The sequence below is a fragment of the Saccopteryx leptura genome, chromosome 3 (genome assembly GCF_036850995.1).
Source record: "Saccopteryx leptura isolate mSacLep1 chromosome 3, mSacLep1_pri_phased_curated, whole genome shotgun sequence".
NCBI classification, from domain to species: Eukaryota; Metazoa; Chordata; class Mammalia; order Chiroptera; family Emballonuridae; genus Saccopteryx; species Saccopteryx leptura.
In genome coordinates this window covers 353,876,355-353,889,012 of record NC_089505.1, presented here as the reverse complement: position 1 = coordinate 353,889,012, position 12,658 = coordinate 353,876,355, and the positions used below count along the sequence as shown (strand labels likewise).

Genomic DNA, 12,658 nt, shown 5'->3' with positions numbered 1-12,658 from the left:
ATGGTCGCCGAGCCCTGCTCTCTGCAGTGGACACCTGGGATGGGCAGTCTCATTCTGAGGAGCGTCACAAAGAAATCAGTGCCTACTCCCTGGCATAACTGGGTGCCTGGAGGTCCCAGCAGCAGGCTGTGCTATGAAGCAAAGGAGCGCCTGTGTGAGGAATGGCACCGCCCCCAAAGAGTGGGTGCCCTCCCGCGGGGGGGCATGGCGTGTCCCTGAGTCCGTCGCCAGTCTGGTCAGCTGTGGCCAGCACCAGGCATTAGTGTGGCTCATCCGTGTTTACTCAACACCAAAACGTGTAATAGCTCGTTCGTGTGCAGAAAGACCTTCTGAGCCGATGGCACAAGGAAACTGAGGCTCTGTGGGTCCGGTGCATTCTCAGAGACCGCAGGAGCTGACATTTTTCCTTATGGAACTTACAAGACATCCAACAGAGTACAGTGGCCAGCTAGACCCATCTCCTAGCTCAGATACGGGCTCCCTTTCATTTGTGTCTCAGTTCAAAGCTGTGCCTTGGGACAACTTCTTATTATTCCGTGTTACGGACTTTCAAGTTTTCTGATAAATAATTGAAATTGTAAGTGTTAAATCTGTAAAGGTCAAGAAAGGATCTAAGGCACCAAACATGGTTAGTAAATACCAGAACACCACCCTGGATTGGCCTCCTGGTGTGCCATGGGTGATGTTTGAGTAGGAGAGAGGGGCCTTTTAAATGGTAGTTGTTTGTCGCTGATACCTGGGACTAAGTGGGCTGCTTAGGACATCATTCCATAAGAAATATTTTCAGACACTGCATTTATGTTGGCTGACCGAGCAAGCAGCATGATGTCATAGAAAACAAGGACCCTTTAGAATATGAGAAACAAGGACCCTTTAGAATATGAGAGTCTGGAGTCGGAGCTCGGCTAGCTTCATGGCTGTGACCTACCTTGGCAATATCGTTGGACTCTGAGCTCTGTGCTCGCCCGTGAAGTTGGGTCATCGTAAGTCCTGAGGATTCCCATTGTCAACCTGTCGTTCTTACGCTTGAGGCCTTCTGTGACTCATGACCACCGACCCAGGATCGTGTCTGAGCTCCGGGAGATACCACACACGGTCTTCCCAATGGCGTTCTGCCAGGCTCAGCAACCTCATCTCCCTTCCCTCCCGGCCTCACCCGCCCCAGACTAGGTGGTTTCTTTCGCTTTGGTGCCTTTGTTTCTGTTGCCACCTCGATCCTCAGAATTGCCCCTCGCCTCCTGTCAGCCTTCTGCCAGGCAGATTCTTGCTTCTCCTTTAATACTCAGCTCAGAGTCTCCCTTCCTCCAGGAGAAACTCCTGCTTCTCACTCTCCCCAACAAAAGCCAGGATGTGACTGTTGTTGCTGCTCTCTGCCTAATCCCCACCTCATGCCCCATCACACCGTCCCCCTCACTTGATAATAAATTATGTGCTAGCACATCTGCCTTTTCACCAGTTCCTTGAAGGGTACCTGACGCCTGGTAGGCATTCAACTAGTATTTGTTGAATGAGTGTGTGTGGGGGGGGCCCACAACGGAAATGCTCAAGTATTTCATTTGATTTCCCTTATCCCAGTGCACTATGGGATTACAACAGTCATATACATACGTTGTTTTTGTTCTTTTTCTTAAGGGAGGTGATTCAAGCCTGGCTGTAAGCAAAGAAGATTAAGTGCTTGAGAGGAGGGGAGCTGGAGGGAGCAGATCAGCTGTGGCTGTAAAGTTTCTTTATAAATAAATACTTGAGACAAAGTAACAGCATCATGGGGAGACCAGAATTGTGTGACTACAGAGATGAGAGGCTGCAGCACTTGCTTCTTCCCTAGCCTCTTTGATTAGCGCAAGACAGCTCACAGGGCAAATGTGCGTGCTACAGAGGAACTGTGGGAACCACGGAGGACCTGTGGGCACGCTCCACCAGCAACATCCTTGTCTAGGCAGCTTCGATAATAAGGCAAAATCCTTTCAATTTAAAAGCGGCTGTTGCAATGCTCGGCTTCTGTTTTCAGTTTATTTTAAAGGGTCTGCTTTGCCATTCCTCCTGGCTCTGTCTTTGGGAATCTGTTCTCTTATTTTTACTTTTATTGTTATTGGTTTTTAAAAATGTATTCCCCTCATCCTGATACAATTTACAGTTTATACTGCATGGATGTGGTCTTATTTGACCTTCACAACTTGGAAAGAACCCAATTCTTCCTCCAGGTTTTCTAACATAATGTTGGCTGTATTTTCTATAATATTCTATTGCCTCCTTTCAGCCATAATGACTATAGCTACCATATATGGGTTGCTTATAATGAACCTGAGCTTTACTTAAAATGTATGGTGTAATCCTCACAATATGAGTATTAGTTACATTTTGCCCACCGGGACACTAAGATTCAGACAAATAACTTTTCCAAGATCACTGAATTTGAAAATAGCAAAGCTGAAATTTGAACCCCGGCTTGGCTGTCTCTCTAAATCTGTTTAACCACTAAGCTTTTAATGACGAAGCTCACCACCATGCCAACGGTTCTCACAGTTAGGGTGCCTCACAATTACCTGGAGGGCTGGTTAATCCACACAGTTCTGGGCCCTGCTCCCAGAGTTTCTGATTCAGCAGGCCTGCGTGAGGCTGAAGATTGACAGTTGTAGCAAGTCCCAGATGATGCTACTTGGGAGAAACTCACTTTGAGAACCCCGGCGCTCTGCCGCTCCGCGCACCCACCCCCTTCCCAGCTGTGCTGAATTACTGCCGGTGAAGAGATGCTTCCTGTGGAGGGAAGGACCTTAATGATGCCTGTTACACGGCCCATTTCAGTGGAGGGTGTATCCCAGGTGTCATACGATGCAAGTTTAAGGGGGAAATTATGATGGCCGTAAGGTGGTACTGGTTTCAGGGTTAAACTCAGGGTCATGTCGTTTCTGTTACCTTTTTCTTTGCAGTCATTTATGAAAACTGCTCTGTCTGTGTCATCATCTGTTCTACGGGGAGCTTAATGCCCATCGGGAAAGGGTAACGAAACCATTTATTAGGTAAAGCTGAAAGTTCTCTGAGATTAATTGTCTCCTTCTGCTTATCTGCTTGCTGAGGCTATCGCTTGGTTTCGTGAAGTTCATGATTTTGATAGATTTGCATTTCTAAACCTAAGTAATACTGCAGAGAACTAGTCCTTTCAAAAGGATTGCCCCCTCCACTTGACCTGTCATCTCAGATTGACATTCTCCCCAATCTACTGGTAACCACTAATCTGTTTTTCATCCTATAATTATGTTATGTCACAAATGCTATCTAAATGGAATAATGCAGTAACTATCCTCTCGAGATGGGCTTTTTTAAGCAGCGTAATTTCCTTGAGCTGGTTGTGTCTATCAATGGTTCATTTTGTTTTATTGCTGAGAAGTAGTCTAGGCTAGAGATGTACCACAGTTTGTTGAATCATTTACTCATCGAAGGACATTTGGATGGTTTCTAGTCTGGGGCTATTAAGGATAAAACTGCTGTGAACATTTGTGGGCATGTTTCTGCATGAAGGTAAGTTTTCATTTCTCTGGGATAAATGCCCAACTGTGCAATTGCTGGGTCATGTTGCTGAGCCCATTTTTAGTCTTATAAGAAACTGCCAAACTGCTTTTCAATATGGCTGCACCATTTACCTTCCCAACAGCCACGTATCAGGGTTCCCATTTCCCTGCACCTATTCTCCTGGGTTCTTTTGATTAGAGCCATCCTGGTGGATATAAAGTGATATCTTATTGTGGTTTTGATTTGTATTTCCCTAGTGACTAATGATGTTGAGTAAATTTTCCATGTGCTTATTAGAGCTTTGTATATTTTCTTTGGAGCAATATCTATTCAAATCCTTTGTCTGTTTTAAAATTGGCTTGTCTTTTTATTGTTGAATTGGGAGAGTCCTTTACATATTCTTGAAAGATGCCCTTTCTTGGGTTTATGATTTAAATACATGTTCTCCTTTCTGTGGGTTGGCTTTTCACTATCTTGAGGGGGTGTTGGGAACAAGGAGCCCAGTCTTGTCAACTGAACTAACCTGAGCTTCCGGAAGGCAGAGCTGGCAGGGGCTGGGCCGGTCACGGGGTAGGTCATGGCTCAAGATGCCCTGAGACTCACTATTCTTCTTGAAATTTGGTAGAATCTCCTGAACAAATGTTTTTCCCTTTGTCATTATGCCCTTAGGACAATTTTCAGAAACTTGAAATGAATTTTTTAAAATAATCTTTTCCAGTTAAATTGTTGTTCTGCTGGGGACCATGGCCATAGAGTCCCTCGCAGTGTCAGTCTGAGAGAGCAGCTGTTCATAGCACACTGTGTAATGCAGATAGCCCAGAAGATTTGATGCCTTAGGTTCTCAGCAGCCTTTTCTAGTTGTTGAATGATTCTTCAGTAAGTTGAGCATCTTGAAGGAGGGAGATATGGGGTGTGTGAGACCATCGGGAGGGGGCATCCACAGAAAGTGGGAGGGCACCAAACACATAGGGGGCCCATCTAGAACCATTGTCACCTACCTTGTAGAGCAGCACCATCACCTCTTCAGTTATAACATAGGAGCAATTGACAAGCTCATTGTCACTGGAACTCAAGAGAGAGAGGCTGGTTCATGGGCTGGGCATGGTTAGCAATCTGGCAATCCCTGTTGTAGGTTATGCATGTATAGATTCTGCTTTTGTCTTTGGGTGTCCTTATGAATACACATGTCAGACACTCGTTGTGTATGTGTGAGCAGACTGCTATATACATATATGCATATATGCACATGCAATAGTTAGGGAAAACTTTGGACCAGTGGGATGTTCTCAAGGGACATTTTTCTCCTTAGCTAAACATCATAACAAAGACAAATGGAATGAATGTTCAAATATTCTTTAGTCATCTAGCCCGGCTGGCTCATTTGAGAGATGAGGAAACTGAGGCCCAGAAACCGAGGCTCATGTGTTGTGTTCAGCATCTCATGTCTGCCTGCTGGGTTCCTGGTTCCTGCGAGCATACCCACCCCACACTCCTGGGACCTCTCAGGGGAGGGAACGCCTTCAGCCAGGGCAGCTTCATTTGCTGCGTCAGCAGATACTCTTTCTCTACAACCGCTTAAAAAGCAGGTATAACTGTCATTTGAATTTTTCCTCTAACTTTTCTGCCTTTTCTCTCCCTCCACTCTTTCCCTAAAGTAAATCCTACACCTGGCAACTTTGAAACTTGTTACAATCCAGAACATTAATAGGGTTGTACATTTTTAGCAGCCTAATGATGAGGAGGTCGGACCATCAGCTCTCGCCCCTCAGGGGTTTCTATTCTAGGCACGTATTAAACTTTACTGTAGCCTGAAGTGTATTTGACCTTTTTAGATTTAAAAAAAAAAATCAGTTTAAAACTTTATACATGTGTGTGTGTCTGTGTGTGTGTAAATATTTCCCTCTTCTCTGTTGATGAGGTAGAAATTCAGACATTATCGACAGTTGAACTTGAACATACTTGTCAATTTTCCCCTTGTATTTGGTGAGGTAAAAGGAAAAGAAGCCATTACTACCAGAATTTAATTTTTTTTTATTTAGCTAAATTTGAGCCCTCTTGAAAACCTTTTCTACTTTGAAGTCTATTTTGCAGTTTAATTGATGCAGCAAAGGTGTTTTTTTTATTTTATTTTACTCTCAATGGAGATCATCTTAATCCATTCACGGTGACCTTTTCTTGTGCAAATTAGTTCTACACGCTTGTTTAAGCAAATGGTCCTTTGCATGATGTCTCTTCTTAATGACGGGTTTATAATTGAAAATTGGCTTACTCCCATATGCCTAGTTTGTATGAGAATATAAAAATAGATGTGGGCTTTAAAAATATACATTTATATATCAGGATCCCAAAAAGAGGAGGGAAGAATCCAATGCCTTCCGGCTATGATTAAATTAGACTATTAGAGTCAGAAAAAGCTGGTGACATATGCTACTGTCAAAGTCACACCTGTCTGCAGAGTATTGGAAGTTCTAGAAAAATGAGAGTGATTTCATTTTAGCTCTGAGAATCTGGGCCTTCACAGGACAGGGGGCATCTCTGGTTGCCCAAGTTTTCTTAAATTCATCGTGAACTTGAAACTGCTTGGTTAGGAATGTATTTGTGGAAATCACTTTTAAATAGATAACCCTATGAAATGCTCCTTTTCCGCACTTCACCAGCATAGAGACAGGTGACACCCATGTTATTTTGCATTATTTTTCAAGTGCACAAACAGTGCTCACAAAAATTAGGGGATCAGGGAACATGCAGATACTCTAGTACTTTCAGCCTTTTGTAGAGTGCATTTTCACCAATTAAATTGAAGTTGGTTTTGCATCTCATTTGCATAATTGAACAACTTTCTTTGACTTGTCGTTTGCTTTTCTGATATTCTTGTTTAATTAAAAAAAAATCAAATGCTGCTTTTTATTTATCACTTCATATTCATTTTGAAATATCCCATAATTTTTGTAAGCAGTATATTTGTATGGAAGAAACCGTCCTATCCTGGTGTTCCTCTTTCCCCATTTCTTAGCCTAGTTCCTTCCCTGGAAGTCACATCAGCAGCTCCTGTACAGAAGTGTGTGTTTAGGGCAGCTGACTGTTCTTGGTTAAATGTAGAAACTCCAGCTTGAAGGAGAAAATAAAAGTTGTTTTGTGTTTGTAATGGAGGTTTCCTGAGTAGGTTTTAATAGTGTCGTTTTATGGGGTGGGGAACAAGAACAGTCTTAGTTTGGTGAATGACATGGCATTAAAAACAACAACTAGCAGTGATATTTTTATTTTCTAAGCTTATGGGGCAGCACATTTCATCAGGACACAAAAATCTGGTTCTATAAGCAAAGGCTGAGTGAGCCAATTTGTTACTGGTGCCAGACCATCAGACTTGTCCTTAATGAACTGTTTGCAAAAGAACCTAATCGCTTGGTCCAACATGAAGGTTCCCACTTGTTCACCATGCCACCCCCCCAGACCCCCGTGGAAAAGTGAGAACTGCCCACCTGGTGTGTCTCCAAGTTGCTCTGGGAATTTCGTGCAGCTGTGCATCCACAGGTGTTCATTTGTCCCTCTCTTCCTAACGGGTCCTCGTTGGCTGATTGCTCCTCCTCTCTCCTAGGTATGATTATCGGGAAATGCTGCACAATGCCACTTTCTGTCTGGTTCCTCGTGGTCGCAGGCTCGGGTCCTTCAGGTTCCTGGAGGCTCTGCAGGTAAGAGACCCCGAAACCTCCCCAGCGTAGGGCTGAGGAACAAAGGTGGAAGGGGTGGGTTGAACCTTACTTAACTCTTCTCCTGGGATCTCAACAGAATAGGTGCTTTGCCTGGAACACCTGAAATCTGTTTTCCCAAGAAAATCTGCAACATTTTTAAGCCAGGGTGAGGGGGTTACTCCATGCTTTTGTGCATGGGAAGATTAAATGGTTTCACCACCAGGGAGGATAAGTTCTTCAGGGACATAACTGCAAACGGAGGACAGGCCTGGTTGCTGCCCGGAAGCCGAGCTGGGCTCCTAGAAGCCAGTCTCAAGAGCAGTGGCTTATTGGTTGTAGTCCCCAAAAGCAAATTGCCTGTTCTGCCTTCCCCTCTCGGTCATGCTCGGGTGAGAACAGGGTCCAGCAGGGTGGTGGTCCTCCTCGGCCCACTTCCGAGGCTCTGACGTCCAGAGGCCCCTGACTGCCGCTCCAGACAGGGCGAAGCATCTCCGCTCATTAACCCCGCTCCAGAGAAACGCCTTCTCGTGTTGAGACAGTCGTCCACGTCTCTTACCTGGAAATCGCAACCAGCCTTCCTTGATCCCGGGAAAGCATGCTCTCGGCCTCCTCCTCCTGCCCTCCCGGCCCCCTTGCCTGAATCTGTGCTGTTGTCACAGTGCTTCCTGACTTCTGTCGTCCTGCCCTGTCCCCTGACAGACAGCTTCCTTCCCTTGAGTGTCTTTTCCCAGCGGCTGTGTGTTTTGCAGAGCACGTGGTCGCTTACGTGCTTGTGGCCTCTCAGGATGTTGGTGATCCCCAGTTCGGATTATGAATTATTCGGAATGAGAATTTTGTCATTAGCCCATTGTTTTTTGGCTGTTAGATCACTGGCAGGTAGTAAATTGGTACAACCATGGTTCGGATCCCTGCACACCGAAGGGAATGAAGTTCCGGTTCGGAGGTGGCCACACAGCGGAAGGGTGAACACCGTGTAATCGTTAAGTCCACGAAATGCTTCGTCAGGAAGCCGAGCCCCATTCTGCTCTGTGTTGCTCATGACATTCGGGGTAAACCACTAGTGAGCTGACCGGTGGCAGTTACACTGACAAAACCGCTTATAGTCAAGGTTGGTTTCACGCTGGGATTTTGTTGGTGAAGGATTTTGTTACATCAGTAAAACTTCTCCAGTGAGGCCAGTCGTCTCCGTGGAAGTAAGGTCAGCCAAACCATGCACTAGAATGGAAATGGGGCCTTAGCATTCTGGGGCAAGTCTTGCCCACAGTAAAATCTTGGCTGGATACATACAGCCTTTATGTGACTCGATAACTCATGAAAGCTCGCTGTCCTCTGAGGCCAGAGGCCTCCGCTGTCCAGGTTTCATGCAACATAAGAACTGCCAGTAATTGAATTTGTACTGATTTTGCCCCCTGATCGGAACAGCCCCTGCTGTTGCTCCCTCACACTCACGAGGTCCCTTCTCTGCACAGGCTGCCTGTGTCCCTGTGATGCTCAGCAATGGATGGGAGCTGCCATTCTCTGAGGTGATTAATTGGAACCAAGCTGCCGTCATAGGCGATGAAAGATTGTTATTACAGGTAAGAAAGGGGCTGTGGCCTTCAACAGATCAGTGGATTATTGCTGCCCCTATCCACACCTTCCAGAGAAGATGAATCCAAAAGGTCAGCTCTATAAAAGAAATTTTATCAGGAGAAAATGGCCTGTGTCACGGCGAATATGAAGTCATTTAATATGACACCAGCACAGAATCTGCTCAGGTCCAGGGAATATATTAGGAAAAGGAAAAGTTTCAGGGAACGGAGATGAGCTTTGATAGTGAGTAGAGGTATATATCCACCCCCTTCAATATCCAGAGTTTTTAGAAATGGTAGAAGAGAGGTCGTATACCATCCTACTATTTCCCCTTTCTTTCCCCTTTCTGTGTTTGCCTGCAGATTAATTTTCAGAGAGGTCTCCAGGGTTGATTCTTATAATTCAGGTTATCATTGCTCAAATGATCCACTCTGGGTACCTGAGTGAGTGTTATCCTTCAGACATCAAGTTGAAATAGCAGACTCTTAATAAAAAAAATTTTAATTACTTTTTGCTATTTAGATTTTTTTTTATTTTAATTTTATTGTGTTAAGAACACATAATATGAAACCTCTCTGAACAAATTTTGAAGTGTATAATGCGTTAATATTGACCATAGGTACAATGTTGTACAGCAGGTCTCTGGTGCTTCTGTATCATGCTTAACGGAAACTTGACACCCAAAAATTAGGAACTCCCCACTTCCGGCCCAAAAGCAATCTGCAGATTCAATGCAATTCCTATCAAAATCCCAGTGGCATCTTTGATAGAAATAGACAATCCTAAAATTTATATGGAACCACAAAAGATCCCAAACAGCCTAATTAGTCTTGAGAAAGTAGAAACAAGCTGGAGGCATCATATTTCCTGATTTCAAAATACAAATATCGATCGACTTATGACCTATGCAACTTACGACCATTCGACTTTATGACCACAATCGCTAGGCACGACTGCTTGTGTCTGGCAGCGCAAGCGTTACCCAGCAGGGCGTACGACAGTGCAGACCAGCTTCCAGCACCACTACCATCTCTGCGTGCACCATTTCAACTGTTATCCCAGACTCGGTACAGCAATTTGTGTTTTGTGTCTTGGATATTTTTCATCAAACCCCTCCCAAGACATACCAAGAGGAAATTGTCTTTGCAAATATTAAACCAGTTGTACTTGTAATGCAGTGTTTTACTTAAACCTGACGAATGTAAAAATAAGAAACAAAATGATGTAGAGATGATACAAATGGCATAAAATGAACAAAGAAAATTATGATATATAACAATAATGAAAGAAAATTATGATAAAATATGACTTAAAGATTTTTATAACATCATTTCACAGTACTGTACATATAGCCTACTCAACTTACGACCAAATCGTGTTACGACCGGTCTGTCAGAACCAATCGTGGTTGTAAGTCGAGCACTAGCTGTATGTGACAAAGCTACAAACCTCAAAACAGTATGGTACTGGTAAAATACAGGCATGAAAACCAATGGAACAACACAGAGCCCAGAACTAAATCCACATAAATACCACTGCTGAACTGATCTTTGACAAGGGTGTCTAATAAAATTTTGAACTACTTAAGAACTGCCCAGGAGGGAGATAGAGTACTCACAGAGAAACCTGAGGACACTGAGGAGTTCTCTGCAGACCCTTCGGGCAATAATATTTAAGTTCTACATAAATTGCCAGGCTCCTTTCTCTAAAATTATAGAATATTTTAATGCTTTCCTTAATGGCATTTTGTATTTTATCTCAAACTACCACAGATATTTGTGGAATGATTCTTTTAAGTGCCTTGCTTTTTTTGATATCCAGAAAACTGAATCTCTAGTGCTGTTGCTGATTCTACTTTGGTGGCGCTAGCTAGCCGGTCCGCTCGCTGGCTGGGGACGTGAGGCAGCGCTTTCCCCGAAGTAGCAGGTGAAATATCTCTAAGTGAGGGGCCTATGGATCAGGCAAGCCGTGCTGACCCCAGTTCCCCACGCTCGCTGGCTGGGGACATGAGGCAGCGCTTTCCCTGAAGTAGCAGGTGAAATATCTCTAAGTGAGGGTCCTATGGATCAGGCAAGCCGTGCTAACCCCAGTTCCCCACGCACGCCTTCTGCCTGGTCTCCTGTGATCTGAGTGGTCTCTGGGGCCTCCAAAATGAAAGAGGCATTTGTGTGGGCCAGAGGTGAACGTCCTTTCTACACAGCGATGGCGTGTGGCTAAGCCATGTGCTCACGAGAGGCCAACCCAAAGTGATAAACACGGCTCTTTGCATGCTGCCTTTAACCTTTTACAACTTCGGAAAATAATGCACATTTACTAAAGGCAACTTGGGACATGAAAGGAATCAAACACACGAGCTGTAACTTCTTCATTTACGTGCCAGTGTTCCCGTGAACAAGATGTGAAGGGCTTGGGAGTTTGTCTTTGGCAGGGAGAGCACTGTGGGATGCTTCACTGTGGCTGCCCGTTTCCTACCGTTCTGCCCAAGCTGCTGCGTAGTTCACCTTCCGCAGCAACTCTCTAGCTTGACTCCGAAGATTGTGTTTTCCATCACGCCCATCCAGACGCGCTGATATTTCCCCCTCTCATCTGCGTCCTGTCTTTGCACAGCTGCCTCCATATTGAACAGTGACTGCTCTGTCGTTGACGGGGGCTTTAAAGAGCTGGCACCCCGCCCAAATGTCTGCTCTGGGAAATGTTTTTGTTATGTTACAATTTTTCATTTCCTGTTTTAGAACAGCTTGGATGTTTTTATTTGCATATGCTCTCGTCATCATGTCACCGAGAGAGCTCAGTGTGTCTCTTCTATATCTATTTTGGTGTAGATCCCATGAGTTTTGTTACCATACGTGACCTTTTATTAAGACTTTGAGTTCTGCAGCTTCCAAAGCCATCTGGCTAGATTGGAATTAATTTGTCACTTTTCCATAACTGCCTCTCAGGACAAGCAGATTAATAATCAATGGCCAGATGCCATTAAAACCTAGAGCTGGGTCTTTTCAATCAATGGACATTATCTTCAGAACACTTTGCAGGCTGCTGTCATATACTTGTGCACAAAGAACAAGTAGAATATATTTCACTTGATGTAGGAACACCAAGCTGTGGCTTCTTTTGTAACCACAGCCTATCCATTCTCCTGGCGACAGCAGCACAGGAGCGCTCTCCCATTTTTCTGATGGTCTGCTCCCACTTGGCCATGACAAAGCAGCGAAGTCAACTTCTCTGACTCTTAAAAATACCCCTGACATTTAGAAGAGAGCACAATTATTAAATTGAGCAGGAAAGTTTTTTCAAGGTCTTTCTTTGGCAATCTAGATTATTTCTCAGTGAGTGAATGAAAGTGAATGTGCTGTGACCCGCCAAGGGTTCGTGGCACAGACAGTGTCCCTGTCTTCTCCAGGGCATGTGACTTCCATCCCCGCTGGAGCTCTGGGCTCACCTGTGTGTGTCTGTCAGCGGTTCTCCTTTATCTGTGGCCACCATGTTTCATCAGTGTCGGGGACCCAGATCCACTCTCTGCTTTTGAACACGGCCAAAGCAGGGCAGCTGGTCCTTCTCTTCTTATTGTGAAGCAGTTTTACTGCTCCTCTTAGACGCAGTAATACGACCCTCCCCTTCAGGAATTCAGAAGTCGTCTTGGTCACAGTGGCATGGATGGCTTGTTAGAGCAGCATTCCCGCTTCAGCCTGGCCCCCGGCCCCCGCTTCTGATCAGTTACACATCAGGGAGGCAAGCATGCAGAAAGAAGTGAGCACAGCAGGGTGCCTGCTAATCACGAGGACTTGCCCCTAAGAGTAGAGACTCCATAGAGGAAAGAGGCCTGAAACTGTAGGTGAGGATGGGAAGCAAGCCCAGGAAACTCACCAGAAACCCAGGAAGTAGCCCTTCAG

The 12,658-nt window shown here is 44.8% G+C and overlaps 1 protein-coding gene across 1 annotated transcript in view; it reads left to right on the top strand.

The window, feature by feature from the left end:
• The window catches only part of EXT1 (exostosin glycosyltransferase 1), a 296,324-nt gene that overhangs the window by 252,334 nt on the left and 31,332 nt on the right, over positions 1-12,658 (top strand). The window contains exons 2-3 of the mRNA XM_066379389.1: positions 7,103-7,196; positions 8,666-8,773. Coding sequence (XP_066235486.1) covers positions 7,103-7,196; positions 8,666-8,773 — 202 coding nt within the window. The remainder of the gene's footprint in view (positions 1-7,102; positions 7,197-8,665; positions 8,774-12,658) is intronic.